This window comes from Vicia villosa, linkage group LG2, assembly GCF_029867415.1.
Source record: "Vicia villosa cultivar HV-30 ecotype Madison, WI linkage group LG2, Vvil1.0, whole genome shotgun sequence".
In the NCBI taxonomy this organism is placed as follows: Eukaryota; Viridiplantae; Streptophyta; class Magnoliopsida; order Fabales; family Fabaceae; genus Vicia; species Vicia villosa.
This window is the reverse complement of record NC_081181.1, coordinates 92,589,892-92,612,847: the sequence shown is the minus strand read 5'-3', so window position 1 is coordinate 92,612,847 and position 22,956 is coordinate 92,589,892. Positions and strand designations below refer to the sequence as shown.

The window sequence follows — 22,956 nt, the reverse complement described above, 5'->3', positions numbered from 1 at the left end:
CCTCAAAATTGAGATTCATATCAATATTCTTTCATGACTCATCTTAATGTATTATATTGGAGCAATTGGAATATACACTACACATCCAAATATTCACTTAGATGAGAAATATTAGAATAAATGGTAAGTTTAGGGAGGGTTAATATATAGTATCTTGTTGGCTTGATGCGAATAAATATTTAATGTACTTGATTGTGTGTTCACAACGCATAATTTAGAAGTTATAATCTCATAAGTATCAATCATATAACTGCCTTATACGTCTAAAGAACGTATCTTCAAGTCCTTTTTTTTCATATGAACATATGCTACAAGATATCCAATATCAATTTTTAGTAATATATGTGATACTTATCAAGAAAGTTCTGGAAAGAAAAAATTCAGAAAATGAGATCGCTTTTTGAGAAAAAAAATTTCACAAACTTCTGGTTGTGAGTAGACAATAAATATTTTGCATGATATTTTGGTCAATGCAACAATCAATGTCATGAAAAGCTCAATTTATCTGATTTTTAATTTCCTTTAGAAACACAACAATATACTGGATTGAAGAAACTTCTGGTTCTTCAATATTAATTATTGTTGCACCCCAATTTTTGACCACTGAGATCCCACCATAGCCTAAATATTAGGATCATCATTGTCATCATTATCATCATGCATTTATTATTTGCTAACCAAAAATACAAAAATTGTTGTTTGTTGCTTGTGTCCTAAGACAGGAGACTGATCAAGAAGAAATTGAGCAAACTAGGGTTTTGAGGCCCACAAAGAAATTCAACATTCTTCTATGATTCAAAGGGTTCTCCAATCAAAACCAAGGTCCAAAGATGGTTCAATGCAAGATCAATCACCTTCAAGTTCATCAGAAGCTCCAATTAGGGTTTTTGACCTAATTTCTATGAAGGGTTGACTTTTAATCAAGAGATGGTTCCAAGACTCAAAAATATGATTCAAGGGCATCCAAATCAACATTATAGTCAATCCATATCATTCATTTGAAGAGGAGAGCTTGATTTATTTAGAAATCACAAAACTGCAGTTTATCTGGAAAAAGTCAAATGTGCAAGTCAACCTTTGACTTTTGAGAAAAATAGTCAACCATGGACTTTTAAGGATCCAAATAATCATCATATGGATATTGAAGATATTTGATCAAATAAAATTCAAAGAATTCATCAAGAATCAAAAAGTCAACAAAAAGTCAAATTAAGGTTTTTAAGTGTATTTTGACCTAATTCATGGATCTCCAAATTTTGCCTACACACTCAAAAATCTCCCAAAATGAAAGTTGTAGATCTTGGAAAAACAAACAACTTATCACAATGGAACTTTTTTCAAAAAGTGATTATTTTGAGAGTGTTGCACCCCAAAATTTGCCCTCTTTATTTGAGCTATAAGTTAATAATGACGTTTATTTCGTCATTTCAAAATTGAAGAAAAATAATAAAGAGTTTTCATGGGTTTAAGAAGAAAGGCGTGAAAAATGGTTTAAACAGTGGAAATACGAGAAAAATTCGCAAGTCATATTTGGAAGGTGATATGAGCTTAGTTCCCGCGTTATCTTGACTGTTTCGACGATGTCTACAACTTTCGTGTTCGGCTCGGAAGCTAATTCTTTGAAGAAGGTCGTCGAATTTGCAAATTACTTGAGGTTTCGCAGTGAAAAACGGTGCTGAATGTAGGATTTTCGGACAATAAAAATTCATATCTCACAATCCGCTCGTCGGATTTGCTTGAAAATTTAACTGGAGGTTCGTGTCATCATTATCAAGATTTCATATGTTCGGACCGAAGACCAATTATGCACTGAAAACTCCCAGCATTTTAATGATCGTCGCACTGTTTCGGTGAAAAGTATGTTTTCGAGTGTGTCGCACCGAGTTTGAAAATTCATAACTTCTTCGATTTTTATCGTATGAAGCCCATTCCGGTGGCATTTTCTTGGAAATTTCGTTAGCTTCGATTCTTCGTCACACATGCCAGGTCGGATTCTGAGCCGAAGATGAGGTTTTATCGAGTTCTTTGAGCGGTACGCGCAAAATTCTGCACAGTCGCGTTTGTTTGGACCGACGTTTCTCGTCATTCAAACGCGCGTATTTTCTTCGTCGCTTATCCGTTTGAGGCGACTCTCGCGGCTATGATCTACAATTTTAGTCACCTTCGAGTGGACGTTGATTTCGTTCCGAGATTCAGAGCCGAACCGAGTTTCCTTAAAAACGAGCCAAAACAAGACGAACCGAGGGCAATTTAGACATTTCGCGTTGACAATATATAAACATTTTGCTCTTCACAAATCAAAGGAGGACTTTCATAATCTCAATTCACCAATTCTTCACAAACGCATTCTCTCAATTCTCTCTCAATTCTCATAGATCAAAAACCACATATCACATAAAACTTCCATCAATATTCATCAATTTTCTTCAAGATCAAGAACATGGATTGAAGATCAAGATCGAAGTTCGAATTTCTCTTCCTCTCTCCTCACAAGGCCGCGCGACATCCCTCTCTCTCGCTTCGGATTTCGTTTTCGTGCTCGCGTTCGTGTCGTGTTCGCGTTCGTATCGTGTTCGTGTTCGCGCTTCGGTTTGGATCTTCATCCGGTAAGCTTTCGAATCTTGAATTAAGTGCTTAATTGTTGATTATATGTGAATTCAAATCTAAATCTACTCCTTGTTCTTGATTTATGGATGATTGATAATGATTGATCGGTGAATTTGCGTATTTTTGTCCGAATTGATCGTGTTCATGTAAATTGTGATTGGATTTGATGTTGATTGAATATGATTGATATCCGTTGATGATGAATTGTGTTGTTCGTGTTCGGATCCGTGATTTGTTGTTGACTTTGTGTGCATAATTGTTGTCGATAGTTTGTGTTGCTTGTGATGTACTCCACGTGTTTGTATAAATGCATGTGATGCAATGTTGCTCGATATTTGCTCTATTTGACGAGTTGCACTTAGCATAATTGTTAACACGTGGATTATTTGATGTGTGGATGCATGTAAATTGTGTTGTTGATGTTTGCTTGTGCTTAAACGGTACGTTTTGGATTGAGTGCGAATGACTCCAAGGCCTTTAAAATGCTTAAAAATCTGTTTTTACACGCCAGGAACCGGGTTGTCCCAGGCGGGAACCGGTTCCCACTCTATCCAAAAATGCTGATTCTCTGGTTTTTAGTACCAGGAACCGGGTTGTCCCTAGGGGGGAACCGGTTCCTGGCTTGCTAATTTTTTGTGTTCTCTGGGTTTTTTGTATGGGGAACCGGGTTGTCCCTAGGTGGGAACCGGTTCCCAGCTTGCTTATTTTCTCATTCTCTGTGTTTTTGTACCAGGAACCGGGTTGTCCCTAGGTGGGAACCGGTTCCCAGTTTTCTAAAATGTTCATTCTCTGGTTTTTGTATGGGGAACCGGGTTGTCCCTAGGAGGGAACCGGTTCCCAGTTTTCTAAAATGTTCATTCTCTGGTTTTTTGTATGGGGAACCGGGTTGTCCTATGCAGGAACCGGTTCCTGAGTGTAATTTTTTCCATATTTCATTTTCTAACTTCAAGCTTTCGTATCTTTTCACTCGTAACTCCGATTTGTGCGTTCTTTATATCGTTGGAAAGCTTGTGAAACGTGCTATCTCATGAGATGATTGATATTGATTGTTTGTTAAGTTCTCCATGTTTGATTTTCCTTTTCATGTTGATCGTTTATCTTACATTTACATAACTTGTCCGTTTCTTTTCGCTTTATGGTAATAACGCAATTCCGATTGCGATATTTGTTATCTCTAACCTGTGTGCTAGTGTGCAAGGCGTTTGGACGGTCTCCGATTGATACTCATTGCCTGAGTGTTCCGCTTCACTTGCGGAATACAATTCTATCTCATTTACTCGTGTCGTGCTCTCATCCTGGAGACACGTCTGTATTACTTTATATCTGCTTGTTTGGTTTGCTTGTTCCTCTTGCAGGTGTATTGTGATTGTGCTCGACATACGAGTCGACATTTGTATGCTTTGTGGCTAATCGGTGTGCTGAATCGGTGTGCTGACTATTTGCTTTTGCTCTGCTAGCTCGCTCGCGGGATTCTAGTTTACTCGCTCTCTTCGCTTTAGTTTACGGATCATCATCCGTTTGGTATTGATTCCGTTTCATTTTATTTCTCTCACACTTTATCGCTTTCTCGCATCATCCTTTAACATGAGAAGTAGGACCTAGACATGCATCTGGCCAAGCCCTCGAAAGAGGCTCTGTTTTTGTTGGTGTGTTTATATTTGTGCTTTGCGGCAGGGAGTCACGGTGTAATAAGTCCTATATGGCACTCCGTTAAGTCCTCATGGAAGGCATGCGGTCAAGGGTTCGTAATCAACCCCCGCCTAGTCTCATCGAGTCTGTTCAGTATGCGCACGCCTCGCGTTGCTCGCTATTGAACGTGCAAAAGATCTTGTTATCGAGTATGTCAGGAAAAGGGTTCATGTAGCCGGACCCCCGCCTTTCCTATAGCTCATGTCACTCGACGTTGATGCTCGGTGTACGCACGCACCGTTTTCCTTTATGATCCGTGACGGCTTGGTTGCTGAGAGGGGTCCGCCCTCTTGTCTATGGCCCGATCATTTTCACGAGGTCTAATGCTTGGTTGACTTGGGTTGAGCTGCTCCCCTTGGCTATGGCGGGACCGCTTTTCTACCACTCGGTCAGTACCGTTGGTTTGTTTGCTTTACGAGCGGATCCTCGTTTGTGTGATATTATTGTGTGCTTCCCCTTTTTTTCTCGTAGGTTGTTAGCTTAGCTTAGACTTGTACCCTTTGTATGATAACATTAGGTAGCAAGCTTTCCCCCTTAGCTTAGGTCTTCCTCATGCATTCTTTTAAAACACAAACCACACTCTTTGATTTTCTTTTCTTAAGAGCTTGTTATTTCCGCTCCATTCCCAGCATAAGTCTCCAAAGGTCGAGCAGCGGAGTGTGAATGTAACTCGTTCACCTAAAAAACACAAAACAAACAGAAATTAGTTAGCCGAGCTACGGTAGCTCTGATTCTGCAAAACAGATACGTAGGCAGCGGGGTAGGGCCCGTGCGAGCACAATCTTTTCTTTTCCCTACATTCTGCATTCATTTTAGTCCAGATTAGCGTAGATTTGTTACACACCCATAGTTTTAGACACAAGCGTGGATACCATCGAGTACGATGGGCGCGAGGGGTGCTAATACCTTCCCCTCGCGTAACCGACTCCCTTACCCTTTTCTCTGGTCGTGAGACCGTTGTTTTGTTTTGTGGTTTGCTGGCATTCCCTTCCTTTTCAGGATAAATATGTTAGTGGCGACTCTGTTAATTTTCGCGGTAGCGACAGCTGGCGACTCTGCTGGGGACGTCTCGACCTGTTGCTGGTCCGGACTCAGCGAGTCGATCCTAGCGCTTGTGTGTTTATCTTTGGGTGTTTTTACTGCTTTGCATATTTATCTGTTTGCATTGCATTCTATGTGCGTTTTTACTTTTCTGCATCATATTCTGGACTGGCTGGATCTCTGTCTGTTGGGTGGGTGTTTCAAGAGGTAAAAGGCCCAATACCCAGGCTATGTGTGAACCATAGGAACCCTAGGATAGAGTGGGAGCATGGTTTGTCTCGAGGTGTACGTCTCGGGATGGACTATGTGAACACGAGCAGAGTAGTGGTTTCAAACGGAGGTATTATCATCACCCGCTTCCGCGCTGTGATGATGCTTACCTTCGGGCGGACCGTATACTGCGTTTCATGACCTTACCATTGGCCTAGATTTTACCCGTGAGTGGGGCGGGAATCAATGATCATATTAACAGGTACATTGTTGGTGACCGCTGTTCTCGTTCGTGGGTACCGCTGTTCTTGTTCGTGGGTTACCGCTGTTCTCGTTCGTGGGTTACCGCTGTTCTTGTTCGAGTGTACTATGGTCCTTGTTCGTGGGGTACTATGGTTCTTGTTCGAGTGGTAGTCTGTGTTCTATTCCAAGTGTGTTATTGACTATGGGCTTTGGTTCTGTGGATTGACATTCTATATTCCGTGTGGTATAACATTTGGGGGCCGAACCTTTGGCTCTATACTATATGTGTTACCGGCAGTCCAGAATGCCTGGTGGGCGGCAACAAGTCCCACCACTTTGCATCATAGCATATTTATTTCCAAAAGAAACGCAAAAAAAAAGATATGTATAATAAGCATTTGCATGTCATGTTTTTCAGGGACATTCAGGAGTTCATTCAAGTTAAAGATGGACACTCCCATTGATACTGTCAAGGAGGCAAAGAGACATACGCACACCTACAGCTTTTTTCGAGAGCCGTTGACCGCCTTAGAGGGTTTGAGTTCGTTAATGACCGCTTTCTGCTTGAAGAGTTTCACAGATAATTATGGGAATATTTTGACTTTGTTGGAAACCGTGGTTGAGACGCCTGTTTTGCAAACTTTGATGCAATTCTATGATCCCGAAATGAGGTGTTTCACGTTCCAGGATTACCAGTTGGCTCCGACATTGGAAGAATACTCTATCATTCTTAATCTCAAGGTAAAAGGCGAAGTGCCATTCATCGACGTTCCAAAAGAAGTGAATTTCAAGTTGATCACTGCTGCTCTTTATTTGAGCATAAAAGAAGTATCTGATAATTGGAAGTCGAATGGAGGTGTCTCGGGGTTCTCTTTGAAGTTCTTGGTGAGAAAAGCTAAAGAGGAATTTGAGAAAAAGAATTGGAACGCGTACAATGCATTGCTTGCTGTGGCTATTTACGGGATTGTGATGTTCCCGAATGTTCCCAATTTTGTAGACTCGGCCGCGGTACACATCTTCATGGGAAAGAATCCTATTCCTACTTTGTTGGCCGATACTTACTATGTCGTTCATTCCCGATATGAGAAACGTGGCGGTGCTATCACTTGTTGCCTTCAATTGTTGTTCATCTGGTTCCTCTCTTTGTTGCCCAGCAAAGGACCTTTTGTGAAGACAAGGGAGACACTTAAGTGGACCCACAGGATTATGTCACTTACCTCTTATGACATCCAGTGGCCAAAGTATCGAATTAACGTTTCTGAAGTGATTGTTGGATGCGGTAAGTTTGATAATGTTCCTTTGGTTGGTACCAGAGGTTGCATCAATTACAATCCCGTGGTATCCTTGCGTCAGTTGGGGTATACATTGAAAGACAAGCCGGCAGATCACTTGATAGCGGAGACAGTCTATTTTGAGAAGGGGTCGGATCCAGAAAAGTTGAAGGAGATAATTGTGGCTTGGAAGAAGATCCGTAAGCATAATGGAGCCCATTTAGGGAAGAAGGAATCACTTGCTTTGACACCGTATGTTGAATGGATTGTGAAACGGGTTGGAAACTTGTTGCTGCCATATGACAGGGTTGCACCACTTCAAAAGCAACCTCCTTTGATTCTATCTGAATTTGTGCCAACAGAACTTTACAAGGATGCTCTGGTTACCAACTACAGGTTGCATGAAAGAGAGCAAGAGACCAATTTGAAGTTCTTTGAAGAGAGAGATGCAAAGATGAGGTTGATGCACCAGCTCAAGCAAGTCGAAGGCGCAAGTTCAAGTCAAGCCAGTGCCCGGAGGCGTCCCTATGAGTTGCTAGAGGAAGATTTGTATCAGAAGCAGCAAGAGTGTCTACAGTTACAGAGATCAGAGAGTAGTCTCAAGAGGCAGAAACGGGATTCAGATAAACAGCTAGCGGAAGAGAAGGCTAAGACTGCTCGGCTTGAAGAAGAACTAAGAAGACTCCGAGCCCAACGGAGAGGAGATGGAGAAGTTCATTCTGTTGCCAGGCGATCCTAGTATCACTGTGGGGTAGATTTGTTTGATCCATGATGGTGGATTTGATGTTTATGCTTGATATTTGTCGCCCATGTCCAGGATTGTTGGATGGGGTCGCATTTTGTTATGCTGGATTTCTTTTGTATACCTTATGAGCACTTTGTGACACGGTTATGTGTTTTGTTGTATGAACTCAAATTCTCAGTTATGTTTGAATGAAATTTGCTCAGTTTGCCGATTTATTCTCGTGTATGGATTGTTATTCAAATATATTCGGTATCAGGGTTGCTATGTCCTACCTGAAAGTGGGATGAACTCTTGGATACCTGAAAATTGACAAACATCTCATGCATATCATTCATATATCATACATGTCATATATTTGCAGGTTTTGCAGGTCTTATATCTTATGTCTCGCTGTTTTGTTACCAGAAGGAGTTCTAAGACGGCTAATCACCCGTATCCGACTAGGAGCAATCAGAGAAGACAGATGGAACAGATTCAGGAACAAATGGCTGAGATGAGAGCTCAATTGACAGAGCAGATGAATGCGCAGATGGCGCAGTTTATGGAAGCATTGACTAATGTGACCAAGGGGCAGGATGACTTGCGAGTTCTCGTCGAGAATTCTAGAAGGGTTGAGAATGGAGGACATTCGAGGCTGTTCGACGATGTGTCTGGCAGGATTGACGATCACCATGATCCGAATGAGTTTGATCACGTGGGAGGGCACTATAATCCTTTCAATCAGCATCACGGGTTTCCACCTCCACCTCCGTCTCGTCTGTTGGGAAGGAGAGATAATCAGAACCGTGGTAATTTGGATTTCAATGTTGAAAACTTTGATCAGGTATCGAGGCATAGTGCTGAAGGTGCGCATGATGAGGTTGAAAGGTATCGTCTGATTGAAGAACGTCTCAGAGCTGTGGAGGGCAAAGGGGTGTTAGGCATGGATATCAATGACTTGGGGTTGGTTCCTGGTGTGAGGATTCCCCCGAAATTCAAAGTGCCATCTTTTGACAAATACAATGGGGCGACTTGCCCTATGACTCATGTCAAGGCATATTATCGTAAGATGTCGGTATACTCTGAGGATGAGGGTTTTCTGATGCACTTCTTCCAGGATAGTCTTGCTGGGGCTTCCTTGGAGTGGTATGTTCAACTCGAACGCACTCATATTCATTCTTGGAGAGATCTTGTGGAGGCTTTCATTAAGCACTATCAGTACAATGTTGATATGGCACCCAACAGGACCCAGTTGCAGAGTTTGGTTCAGGGGTCTAAAGAATCTTTCAAAGAGTACGCTCAGAAATGGCGTGAGTTAGCCGCAAGAGTTCAGCCACCTATGACTGAACGTGAGATGATTGACATGTTCACCAGTACTTTGTCTGGACACTATTATTTGGCTTGCAGTGCTTCAGCAAACTTTTCTGAAATGGTGAGATATGGTGAACGAGTTGAGATGGGTCTAAAGATGGGGAAAATTCAGTTGGGAGCTTCTTCTAATTCTGCTGTTGGTAAGAAGCAAGCTGAAGGATATGCCAGAAGGAAAGAAGGAAATGCTGATGCCATATATGGAAGAAGGGGTTCAGGGAGAAGCAATTCACAGGTTAATGCTGTCATGATCCCAGTACCACAACAACAACATCAGCAGGGACAGCATTCCAGTAATGATCGCTATCCTCCCAGGACTAGGCCTCACAGAAAGATTGATCCGATTCCTATGACCTATGCTCAGGTGCTGCAACATTTGCTTAAGATTGAGAAGATTACTTTGAGAGATGCTCCGAATGCTCCGGACACACAATCTCCGAATTACAATGCGAATGCACGATGTGCTTTTCATTCAGGTGCTGCTGGGCATGATACCGAGAGGTGTATCGCGTTAAAGAACAAAGTCCAAGATTTGTTGGACCAAAAGATTATTCAGTTCACTCCTACACCCAATATTGTCAATAATCCGATGCCTGCTCACGGAGGTTCGGGTGTGAATGCCATTGAGAGTGAAGAGATAAGGGTTGTATCTGAAGTGAGCTGTTTGAATTTTCCTCTTGTATCTGTGAAGCAACATCTGATTAATAGCGGTATCTTCCCGGGCTGTGGTGTTGATTGTGAGAATTGCAAGAGTCAACCTGAAGGTTGTGCTGATTTGAAAGGTATGGTACAAAAGCTGATTGATGAGGGTCCTCTTCAGTTCTATCGAAGGTTGAGAGGTGCGAAGAGTAAGGATGGTGAAGTGTCTGTGATCTCAATTCCTTATGATCCAGTTGTTCCAATATGTATTCAGGTGCCTATTCAGATACCTGTCAGTATCCCGTATGAGGAACAACCAGCGGCGTTGATGATTACGGTGCCAGGGCCTATTCCATATGAGAGTGAGAAGGCCATCCCTTGGCATTATGGTTCAGACGTATATTACTATGGCACGAAGGAAGAAGGCGAGCCATCTAAAGAGAAGTTTGTTGAGGCCTCAGTTGCAAACACTGATAACTTCGCCGGTACTGGTAGGATCACTCGCAGTGGTAGGGTGTTCTCCCCTCAGCTTGTTCAAAACAATGCAGATGCTTTGGCTAAGGCCAAAGGAAAACAAGTATTGCCCGATGTCCAGAACTCTCCGATTCAGAGTGGGGCACCTGATAGTGCTGTGTCTTCCAAGGATGTGGAGGAATTATTGAGAATCATCAGGAAGTCTGATTACAAAGTTGTTGAGCAGTTGGGTCAGACCCAGTCAAAGATTTCCATCTTGCAACTGCTGATGTGTTCAGAAGGTTATAGAGATGCTCTCTTGCGAATTCTGAATGGTGCTTACGTTCCGCATGAAATATCTGTGAATCAGCTAGAAGCGGTAGCCAATAATATCTCCGCTGGGAACGGTTTGGGATTTACGGATTGTGATCTTCCTCCAGAAGGGAGAAACCATAACAAGGCTTTGCATGTTTCGATCGAGTGTAAGGGGACGACTTTGTCCCGTGTTCTGGTTGATACTGGGTCTTCTTTGAACGTGCTTCCCAAATCAGCTCTAATGAGAATTGACTATGCCGGTGTGGAGTTAAGGCCTAGTGAGTTGGTAGTGCGCGCCTTTGATGGTTCAAGGAGGTCTGTTTTCGGAGAGGTAGATCTACCAATCCAGATTGGTCCTCAGATCTTTACTACAACCTTTTATGTGATAGATGTTCAACCTGCTTACTGTTGTCTGTTGGGACAACCGTGGATTCACAAGGCTGGTGCTGTGACATCCACTCTTCATCAGAAGTTGAAGTATCCGGTTGACGGTAAAGTGGTGACGGTTTGTGGTGAGGAGGATTACATCGTGAGTCACTTGTCTTCTTTCCGGTATGTGGAGATCGAAGGTGAAATACATGAGACGCCATTCCAAGCGTTTGAAGCTGTAAATGCTGTGAGAACTCCTCCTTATGAGATAACGAAGCCAGAAACGATTATGTCTTCTCTGAAAGACGCTCAGGTTGTTGTTGAGACTGGAAAGGTGGAAGGCTGGGGGCAAGTAATTGATGTGCGTCCCAAATTTGACAAGAATGGTCTTGGTTTCAGTCCTGGAAAGCGTATTGCATCGCCAAAGCCTGATATCCTTAGCCCGATCAAGTTTGTAAGTAGTGGTGTCATTCAAGATGGCCAGGTTAATGCCATTGTCAATGGCGAGGAGGTGGATAGTGATTGTGATTTTGATAGCTGGATTCGTCCAAGTATTCCTAGGGAGATGCCTCGCAACTGGACAATTGAAGATGTCATCCAAGTTACACAAGCTCAGGAGTAAATTCCTTGTTTTTACTTTTCTTATCATGACATAATTCCTACGCTCTGCCCAAGGCGTAGTGAATCATTTGTAGGGCCATGCAGTTCGCATTTTCAAAGTTAATCATGAAATAAAAGGACGTTTTTGCATTCAAATGTTTTGCTCTTTGTCTTTCCTTTTAACTTTTTTTTCCTTTAAATGGCAATGTTTTTGCACACACTTGCACATAGCTTAATAAAAATAAAACTAAAATAAAAACATCAATCATGCAGATGTTCCACTACCACGGATTTCATTGGTAACAGTTCCGCTATTGCTTATTATGATTTTGACAATCCGATCTACCAAGCCGAGGAGGGAGCTTATGAAGATTGTGATCTTCCCGACGAGTTGGCTAGATTGTTGAAACAGGAAAAGAAAGCGATTCAGCCGCATCAAGAGGTAATCGAGATGGTAAATGTTGGTACTAAAGAGCAAGTCCGAGAAGTCAAGATAGGGGCTGCGCTTGAGAATAGTGTGAAGCAGAGGCTTATTGTTATGTTGAAAGAGTATGCAGACATCTTTGCTTGGTCCTATGAGGATATGCCTGGTCTCGATACAGATATTGTGGTACATCGTCTACCTCTCAAGGAAGATAGTCCTCCTGTTAAGCAGAAGCTTCGAAGGACTCGCCCAGATATGTCTGAGAAGATTAAGAAAGAGGTTGAGAAACAATTTGATGCTGGCTTTCTGCAAGTTGTGAATTACCCGCCGTGGGTTGCGAATATTGTTCATGTGCCTAAGAAGGACGGAAAGGTCAGGATGTGTGTGGACTATAGAGATCTTAATAGGGCGAGTCCAAAGGATGATTTTCCTCTTCCTCACATTGATGTGTTGGTGGATAATACTGCTCCTTTCAAAGTGTTTTCCTTCATGGATGGTTTCTCTGGGTACAATCAGATAAAGATGGCACCAGAAGACATGGAGAAAACAACGTTTATCACACCGTGGGGAACTTTCTGCTATAAAGTCATGCCTTTTGGGTTGAAAAACGCAGGGGCAACGTATCAGCGTGCCATGGTGACTCTTTTTCACGACATGATTCACAAAGAGATTGAAGTGTATGTTGACGACATGATTGCAAAGTCTCACACTGAAGAAGAGCACTTGGTTCACTTGCAGAAGTTGTTTGAAAGGCTTCGGGAATTCAGACTGAGGTTGAATCCAAACAAATGCACTTTTGGAGTGCGATCCGGAAAGTTGTTGGGCTTTGTTGTTAGTGGAAAAGGTATTGAGGTCGATCCTGCCAAAATAAAAGCTATACAAGAGATGCCTGAGCCGAGAACAGAAAAAGAGGTTCGTGGTTTCTTAGGGAGATTGAACTACATTGCTAGATTCATCTCTCATCTTACGGCCACTTGTGAACCAATATTCAAATTACTAAGAAAAGATCAGACGGCCAGGTGGAATAATGATTGTCAAAAAGCATTCGAAAAAGTGAAAGAGTATCTGCAGGAACCTCCGATACTAATGCCTCCAGTTCCAGGAAGGCCTTTGATTATGTACCTCACAGTTCTTGAAAACTCAATGGGATGTGTGCTGGGTCAACATGACGAGTCTGGCCGAAAAGAGCATGCAATATACTACCTTAGCAAAAAGTTTACCGACTGTGAATCCCGATACTCACTGCTCGAGAAAACTTGCTGTGCTTTGGTGTGGGCTGCTCGCCGGCTGAGGCAGTATATGTTGGTTCACACCACCTTACTGATTTCCAAGATGGATCCTATTAAGTATGTCTTTGAGAAGCCCGCTCTTTCCGGAAGAGTAGCCAGGTGGCAAATGATTTTGACTGAATATGATATCCAGTATACTACCCAGAAAGCTATCAAAGGTAGTGTGTTGGCGGATTATCTTGCGCATCAGCCTGTTGAAGATTATGAACCGATGAAGTTTGAATTTCCCGATGAGGACGTCCTGTACATTAGAGATTGTAACATTCCCGGACCAGAAGAAGGACCCGAACCAGGATCGCGATGGACGCTCGTGTTCGATGGTGCCTCTAATGCACTCGGGAATGGTGTTGGAGCTGTAATTACTTCTCCATCAGGTTTTCATTTTCCATTTACAGCCAGAATCTGTTTTGATTGCACTAATAACATGGCTGAATATGAAGCCTGCATTTATGGTATCGAAGCTGCGATTGATTTGCGAATCAAGTACTTGAAAGTTTATGGGGATTCCAATCTTGTCATTAGCCAGATCAATGGAGATTGGGAAACTCGCCATCAGAATCTGATTCCGTACAGGGAGCATGTGATGAGACTCATTCCGTATTTTGATGAGATCACATTCGAGCATATTTCTAGAGAAGAGAACAATCTTGCTGATGCTCTCGCTACCTTGGCTTCCATGTTCAAAGTGAAATGGGCCAATGAAGCGCCTAACATCACCATCAACAGATTGGACGAACCAGCATTTTGCTTCGAGGCTGATATTGAGTTGGATGGTAATCCCTGGTATCATGATATCAAAAAGTTCCTCGAAACTCAAGAGTATCCTCCCGAAGCGTCGGTGACTGATAAGAAGTTTCTGAGAAGGTTTGCAGCTAAGTTTTACCTCAACGGTGGTGTATTGTACAAGAGGCATCATGACGGTGTGTTGCTCCGATGTGTTGTGAAGGAAGAAGCTTCAAAAATCATAGAGGAAATGCACGAAGGCGAGTTTGGTACCCATTCAAGTGGGCATACAATGGCTAAGAAGATCTTGAGGGCTGGTTACTATTGGTCCACTATGGAAACTGATTGTCATAACCATGTCAGAATTTGTCACAAGTGCCGGATTTATGCTGACAAAGTGCACGTGCCGCCTGTGCCGTTGAATGTTTTGACTTCTCCGTGGCCTTTTGCAATATGGGGCATTGATATGATTGGAGAGATTAAGCCTACTGCTTCTAATGGACATCGCTTCATTTTGGTTGCCATCGATTACTTCACCAAGTGGGTTGAAGCCGCATCTTATGCGAATGTCACCAAGCAAGTGATTACTCGCTTTATCAAGCATAATATAATCTGTCGTTATGGGATTCCTGAGAAGATCATTACTGATAATGGATCAAATCTCAATAACAAGATGATGAAGGAGCTTTGCGAGTCCTTCAAGATCAAGCATCACAATTCTTCTCCGTATCGTCCAAAGATGAATGGCGCTGTTGAAGCGGCCAACAAGAACATTAAGAAGATTGTGCAGAAGATGGTAGTGACCTACCGAGATTGGCACGAGATGTTGCCTTTCGCTTTGCATGGTTATCGTACCTCTGTGCGTACATCGACTGGGGCAACTCCTTTCTCACTTGTTTATGGCATGGAAGCAGTATTGCCAGTTGAAGTTGAGATTCCTTCCTTGAGGATTATGAAAGACGTCGAGCTTGACGAGTCAGAATGGGTACAAAATCGGATGGATCAGTTGAACCTCATTGATGAAAAACGCTTAGCGGCCATCGGACATGGTCAGGTGTACCAAAAGAAGATGAGGAAAGCTTTTGACAAGCGGGTGCGACCCCAAAGCTACAAGCCAGGTGATCTGGTACTCAAAAGAATCATTCTCCCTCAAGGCGATCCTTGAGGCAAGTGGACTCCGACGTATGAAGGCCCCTTTGTTGTGCAGAAAGTATTCTCTGGCGGCGCCATGATGCTTGCAACAATGGATGGCGAGAACTTTCCGCACCCTGTGAACGCAGATGTAGTCAAAAAATACTTCGCATAGACCTGATAAAGAAAAAAGAAAAAAAAGAAAGAAAAAAGAAGAAAAGAAAAAAAAGAGAAAAGAAAATGAATCAGGCAAAAGAATGAAAAAGAAACTAATATACCCGCTAAGTTGAAAACCCGGAAGGGCGGCTTAGGCAAAAAAGGGACAAAAGCGAACGACTACATCTCGCATGCCACCATGGCAATCACTCTTCATACATGCTTAGGGCTCCCGACCGAGGGATAAGCAAGACTTCGTGTTCTTGAGTTTGCACCGGGCAACTCAAATCCCTAAAGCATTCTCCAATTCCAATCGTCGTGCTTAGGGCTCCCGACCGAGGGATAAGCAAGACTCCGTGTTCTTGAGTTTGCACCTGGCAACTCAAATCCCTAAAGCATTCTCCAATTCCAATCGTCGTGTTTAGGGCTCCCGACCGAGGGATAAGCAAGACTCCGTGTTCTTGAGTTTGCACCTGGCAACTCAAATCCCTAAAGCACCCACCAAACCCCGTCGGGTCCACAAGTTCGGTGACATTATCAGATCGGGCAGTGATCAATCCTAATGAGTACGGTCTTCCAAAGCAAGGAGATGAGAACGTCGAGATTATAAAAGTGATAGCGGGATCGAAACTAATGGATATCCGTTTCACATTGCCATTTCTCTTGTATTCAAAAATTGTGTGGTTACCTCCTACTAGGAACTACTTCTGAAAATTGTATGCCTTTCTTACGAGCGCTTTCGTTCTCAATTAATAAAGATCTTTCTATCTTAAACACCTGTTTTCTTTTACTGTTTTGTTTGCATAAAACGTCCTGAGTTTGTGTTAAACTTTGCATATGAAAACTGCATTGCTTTTACAATACATGACTAGAAATGATAAAAAACCTTGAATTTGCTTCGAAGTCTTGTGTAACCAAGATGCCATGCTATATCTTGGGGCGTCTTCATGTGTTTTACCTCGCAGGTACCATCCTTTCAAGTATGCTATGTCTGCGCGTTGGTGGATCTATCCAAACAGGAGGTTCTCACTCCCCAGCTAAGCGCATCTTAATGAAATTTCCTCATTCTCTCCAGCTGAGTGCGCACGAAGGAGATTTCTTCATTTCATATCCTCAGCAAAGCACGTCTCAATGCAAACTCTGTGTTTCAGAAGCCTTATTCCCCGGTGGAATATCTTCTCCCCAAGTTGAATCATGATTGAATGGTATCTGATTCCCTAGTAAGCTCTTAATGAGGTTCCTTGACCGAGATCCTCATTCTCCCCAGTAGAGCGTTTCTCTCCCCAACAGATTAACCTGTTTTCCCCAGGAGAGTCATCTTATTCCCCAGCGGACTGCTTCTCTCCCTAACAGGGTGACCTATTTTCCCCACAGGAGTCATCTTATGCCCCAGTGGAGTTGTCTTAACAAAAGGTTCTTATGCTAAGCTCCTTATCCCCAGCGGATTTCTCGTATCCCTAGCGGATCGATATGCGGAAGTATTCATCTTCCCCACTGAGTTCTCTCCTCAGCAGAGGTTCGCATGCATCCTCAGCAGAATCTGCATCCTTCGAGGATTTCCCCAGCGGAATACTTTATCCCCTAGCAAGTCTGTCACTCATCACCAGAGTTATCTTCATGGCTTGTTCTTATCTCCACATCCCCAGTGTGTCGAAGATTGGCTTCCCCAGCAAGGTTCGCCAGGATATTCCCCGAGTTCAGTGGGATGCTCTTATCCTCAAGCAGGATTCATTCCCCAAGCAGAGCTCGCATCCAGATTTGATCGTCTCCAGTAGATTTCTGATCCATCTTTGCCAGCTCGCAGTTTGTGACTTCTGGTCACTCATCTTGTCCTCCCCGCGGAGTTCCATACTCTCTCCAGGACTTCTTCAGCAAATCAGTGCTCCTCCGCTGTTTCCCCAAGCAGCGTCTGAATCATGCATCATTTACATAGCATTCTCAAAAGCGTGTAGCGTCTTCCTTCTCGGGAACGTTATTCCATACACATTCATACATGCATCATGCATAAATCATATCATGTCTGTCTCTTTTCTGCAGGAAAGTTACCCAGATTCAAATGCTCCCCAGAGAGCAATATTCGCCTAGTCATTACAGGCGCTCATCCTGATGCTTTGTCATGCAGAAGAGGATTGTTCTACTTATTTTTTGACGCAGTTCAGATCAGTTCAAAGACATTCCTATTCCCGATGTCCCCAGATCGGTGGAAGATATTTGTTCCTATTCCTGATAAATCAGACTTTCAGTTGAAGGAACCGCCTCCGGATCTCCCAAGATCTTCCGAAGGAGCAAGCCCTCTGATACATCAGATCAGTTGGAAATATCTACTCCCTGACGATTTAGTTCGTTCAGAAGAAGAAATTCGTTTGCCCAGTCCTGATGCTTAACCATCAGTTGAAGACGTTTTCTTTACCCGGCGTACACAGTTCGGAAGAAACATCCGTTCCTATCCTAATATCCAGTTTTAGATTAGTTGAAGGAACCGCCTCCGGATCCCCGAGATCTTACTAAGGAGCAAGCCACTGATATCATTAGATCAGATGGAGATGTTTGCCTGATCGACTTTGTCCTTCAGATGAAGATTGTCCTACTTATTTTCTAGCATCATGTCTAGATCAGTTTAAAGGCATTCTTTCCCCGGCGTACACAGTTCGGAAGAGATATTGTTCTTATCCTGATTACCAGTTCAGTTGAAAGAACCGCCTCCGGATCCCCGTGGTCTTACGAAGGAGCTAGCCGCTAATTCCCAGATTAGTAGGAATATCTACCTGATGATTTAATTGCATCAGAAGAGATGTCTGCCCAGATTCCCAGATCTTGATTCCCAGATCAGAGATACCTATTACCCGTTGATGCCCAGATCAACCGGCGTATCTCCTTCGATTCCCAGATCGACCTAAGACATCTATCCCGATGCAAGTTCGGAGACATCTGCTACGTTTGATACTCAGATCATTCGAGATGTTCCTTCTCTTGATAACCAGATCATTTGAAGTGTTTCCCCTGCCTGTGGGTGCCCGTTCCTCCTTTTTCACAAGTTGGAGCATATTTATTATCCGGATCAATTGAAGTTTTTTCTCCTCGCCTGCGGGGTGGTACATTCCTTCTCATTGCAAGTTGGAATCTTCTATTGATCAAGAGCGCAAATTTTCGAGTTCATTCTGGTATTCAATCTCCTTCCACCTCAACGGTTCGAAACTTTCGTTTCTCACTCGTCAGGTTCAAGAAGTTTGAATAGGGGCAGCTGTTGCACCCCAAAATTTGCCCTCTTTATTTGAGCTATAAGTTAATAATGACGTTTATTTCGTCATTTCAAAATTGAAGAAAAATAATAAAGAGTTTTCATGGGTTTAAGAAGAAAGGCGTGAAAAATGGTTTAAACAGTGGAAATACGAGAAAAATTCGCAAGTCATATTTGGAAGGTGATATGAGCTTAGTTCCCGCGTTATCTTGACTGTTTCGACGATGTCTACAACTTTCGTGTTCGGCTCGGAAGCTAATTCTTTGAAGAAGGTCGTCGAATTTGCAAATTACTTGAGGTTTCGCAGTGAAAAACGGTGCTGAATGTAGGATTTTCGGACAATAAAAATTCATATCTCACAATCCGCTCGTCGGATTTGCTTGAAAATTTAACTGGAGGTTCGTGTCATCATTATCAAGATTTCATATGTTCGGACCGAAGACCAATTATGCACTGAAAACTCCCAGCATTTTAATGATCGTCGCACTGTTTCGGTGAAAAGTATGTTTTCGAGTGTGTCGCACCGAGTTTGAAAATTCATAACTTCTTCGATTTTTATCGTATGAAGCCCATTCCGGTGGCATTTTCTTGGAAATTTCGTTAGCTTCGATTCTTCGTCACACATGCCAGGTCGGATTCTGAGCCGAAGATGAGGTTTTATCGAGTTCTTTGAGCGGTACGCGCAAAATTCTGCACAGTCGCGTTTGTTTGGACCGACGTTTCTCGTCATTCAAACGCGCGTATTTTCTTCGTCGCTTATCCGTTTGAGGCGATTCTCGCGGCTATGATCTACAATTTTAGTCACCTTCGAGTGGACGTTGATTTCGTTCCGAGATTCAGAGCCGAACCGAGTTTCCTTAAAAACGAGCCAAAACAAGACGAACCGAGGGCAATTTAGACATTTCGCGTTGACAATATATAAACATTTTGCTCTTCACAAATCAAAGGAGGACTTTCATAATCTCAATTCACCAATTCTTCACAAACACATTCTCTCAATTCTCTCTCAATTCTCATAGATCAAAAACCACATATAACATAAAACTTCCATCAATATTCATCAATTTTCTTCAAGATCAAGAACATGGATTGAAGATCAAGATCGAAGTTCGAATTTCTCTTCCTCTCTCCTCACAAGGCCGCGCGACATCCCTCTCTCTCGCTTCGGATTTCGTTTTCGTGCTCGCGTTCGTGTCGTGTTCGCGTTCGTATCGTGTTCGTGTTCGCGCTTCGGTTTGGATCTTCATCCGGTAAGCTTTCGAATCTTGAATTAAGTGCTTAATTGTTGATTATATGTGAATTCAAATCTAAATCTACTCCTTGTTCTTGATTTATGGATGATTGATAATGATTGATCGGTGAATTTGCGTATTTTTGTCCGAATTGATCGTGTTCATGTAAATTGTGATTGGATTTGATGTTGATTGAATATGATTGATATCCGTTGATGATGAATTGTGTTGTTCGTGTTCGGATCCGTGATTTGTTGTTGACTTTGTGTGCATAATTGTTGTCGATAGTTTGTGTTGCTTGTGATGTACTCCACGTGTTTGTATAAATGCATGTGATGCAATGTTGCTCGATATTTGCTCTATTTGACGAGTTGCACTTAGCATAATTGTTAACACGTGGATTATTTGATGTGTGGATGCATGTAAATTGTGTTGTTGATGTTTGCTTGTGCTTAAACGGTACGTTTTGGATTGAGTGCGAATGACTCCAAGGCCTTTAAAATGCTTAAAAATCTGTTTTTACACGCCAGGAACCGGGTTGTCCCAGGCGGGAACCGGTTCCCACTCTATCCAAAAATGCTGATTCTCTGGTTTTTAGTACCAGGAACCGGGTTGTCCCTAGGGGGGAACCGGTTCCTGGCTTGCTAATTTTTTGTGTTCTCTGGTTTTTTGTATGGGGAACCGGGTTGTCCCTAGGTGGGAACCGGTTCCCAGCTTGCTTATTTTCTCATTCTCTGTGTTTTTGTACCAGGAACCGGGTTGTCCCTAGGTGGGAACCGGTTCCCAGTTTTCTAAAATGTTCATTCTCTGATTTTTGTATGGGGAACCGGGTTGTCCCTAGGAGGGAACCGGTTCCCAGTTTTCTAAAATGTTCATTCTCTGGTTTTTTGTATGGGGAACCGGGTTGTCCTATGCAGGAACCGGTTCCTGAGTGTAATTTTTTCCATATTTCATTTTCTAACTTCAAGCTTTCGTATCTTTTCACTCGTAACTCCGATTTGTGCGTTCTTTATATCGTTGGAAAGCTTGTGAAACGTGCTATCTCATGAGATGATTGATATTGATTGTTTGTTAAGTTCTCCATGTTTGATTTTCCTTTTCATGTTGATCGTTTATCTTACATTTACATAACTTGTCCGTTTCTTTTCGCTTTATGGTAATAACGCAATTCCGATTGCGATATTTGTTATCTCTAACCTGTGTGCTAGTGTGCAAGGCGTTTGGACGGTCTCCGATTGATACTCATTGCCTGAGTGTTCCGCTTCACTTGCGGAATACAATTCTATCTCATTTACTCGTGTCGTGCTCTCATCCTGGAGACACGTCTGTATTACTTTATATCTGCTTGTTTGGTTTGCTTGTTCCTCTTGCAGGTGTATTGTGATTGTGCTCGACATACGAGTCGACATTTGTGTGCTTTGTGGCTAATCGGTGTGCTGAATCGGTGTGCTGACTATTTGCTTTTGCTCTGCTAGCTCGCTCGCGGGATTCTAGTTTACTCGCTCTCTTCGCTTTAGTTTACGGATCATCATCCGTTTGGTATTGATTCCGTTTCATTTTATTTCTCTCACACTTTATCGCTTTCTCGCATCATCCTTTAACATGAGAAGTAGGACCTAGACATGCATCTGGCCAAGCCCTCGAAAGAGGCTCTGTTTTTGTTGGTGTGTTTATATTTGTGCTTTGCGGCAGGGAGTCACGGTGTAATAAGTCCTATATGGCACTCCGTTAAGTCCTCATGGAAGGCATGCGGTCAAGGGTTCGTAATCAACCCCCGCCTAGTCTCATCGAGTCTGTTCAGTATGCGCACGCCTCGCGTTGTTCGCTTCCGAACGTGCAAAAGATCTTGTTATCGAGTATGTCAGGAAAAGGGTTCATGTAGCCGGACCCCCGCCTTTCCTATAGCTCATGTCACTCGACGTTGATGCTCGGTGTACGCACGCACCGTTTTCCTTTATGATCCGTGACGGCTTGGTTGCTGAGAGGGGTCCGCCCTCTTGTCTATGGCCCGATCATTTTCACGAGGTCTAATGCTTGGTTGACTTGGGTTGAGCTGCTCCCCTTGGCTATGGCGGGACCGCTTTTCTACCACTCGGTCAGTACTGTTGGTTTGTTTGCTTTACGAGCGGATCCTCGTTTGTGTGATATTATTGTGTGCTTCCCCTTTTTTTCTCGTAGGTTGTTAGCTTAGCTTAGACTTGTACCCTTTGTATGATAACATTAGGTAGCAAGCTTTCCCCCTTAGCTTAGGTCTTCCTCATGCATTCTTTTAAAACACAAACCACACTCTTTGATTTTCTTTTCATAAGAGCTTGTTATTTCCGCTCCATTCCCAGCATAAGTCTCCAAAGGTCGAGCAGCGGAGTGTGAATGTAACTCGTTCACCTAAAAAACACAAAACAAACAGAAATTAGTTAGCCGAGCTACGGTAGCTCTGATTCTGCAAAACAGATACGTAGGCAGCGGGGTAGGGCCCGTGCGAGCACAATCTTTTCTTTTCCCTACATTCTGCATTCATTTTAGTCCAGATTAGCGTAGATTTGTTACACACCCATAGTTTTAGACACAAGCGTGGATACCATCGAGTACGATGGGCGCGAGGGGTGCTAATACCTTCCCCTCGCGTAACCGACTCCCTTACCCTTTTCTCTGGTCGTGAGACCGTTGTTTTGTTTTGTGGTTTGCTGGCATTCCCTTCCTTTTCAGGATAAATATGTTAGTGGTGACTCTGTTAATTTTCGCGGGTAGCGACAGAGAGATATGGAATTAAGAAGATAACTTTCAAAAGACTTAGAGAAATTTTCAAGTGTTTTACTTGGATTTTTTCTTAACTTTATGACCATTTTTCTCAATGATCCAAAAGGAGTTTGAGGAAACTTTTAACTACTCATTTGAATTATGTAGCAAGCGCTTTCCAAAGAGCTAAGTAGAAGGAAATTTCATGGCTTGAGCAAGGAAATATGATTTTGTCAATATGCCACCATGAACACTTGAAAATGAAGAAGAACATGAAGAAAGTGAAGAAGTTATGAACCAAACTTGTTCAAATTTGAAAGATTCCTTTCTTGCAGCCCATATAACTTGTCAAAGCACCATAATCAGAAGATTACACTTGCTTTTGAGCTATACAGAGATGTCTTTTAAAGATCCTAGATTCAATTCCTTATAAGAAACAATTTTTGCTTTTTTAATATTATTAATTCATAATTGTTTAAAAATAAAATTAAAAATAAA

At 42.6% G+C, this 22,956-nt stretch overlaps 1 protein-coding gene across 1 annotated transcript; it reads left to right on the top strand.

Moving 5' to 3' along the window:
* The first annotated feature begins 6,237 nt into the window (after window positions 1-6,237).
* On the top strand, window positions 6,238-7,800 carry LOC131649590 (uncharacterized). The gene has a single exon (XM_058919344.1). The coding sequence runs from the start codon at window positions 6,238-6,240 to the stop codon at window positions 7,798-7,800; it is 1,563 nt and encodes a 520-aa protein (XP_058775327.1).
* Window positions 7,801-22,956: the final 15,156 nt, after the last annotated feature.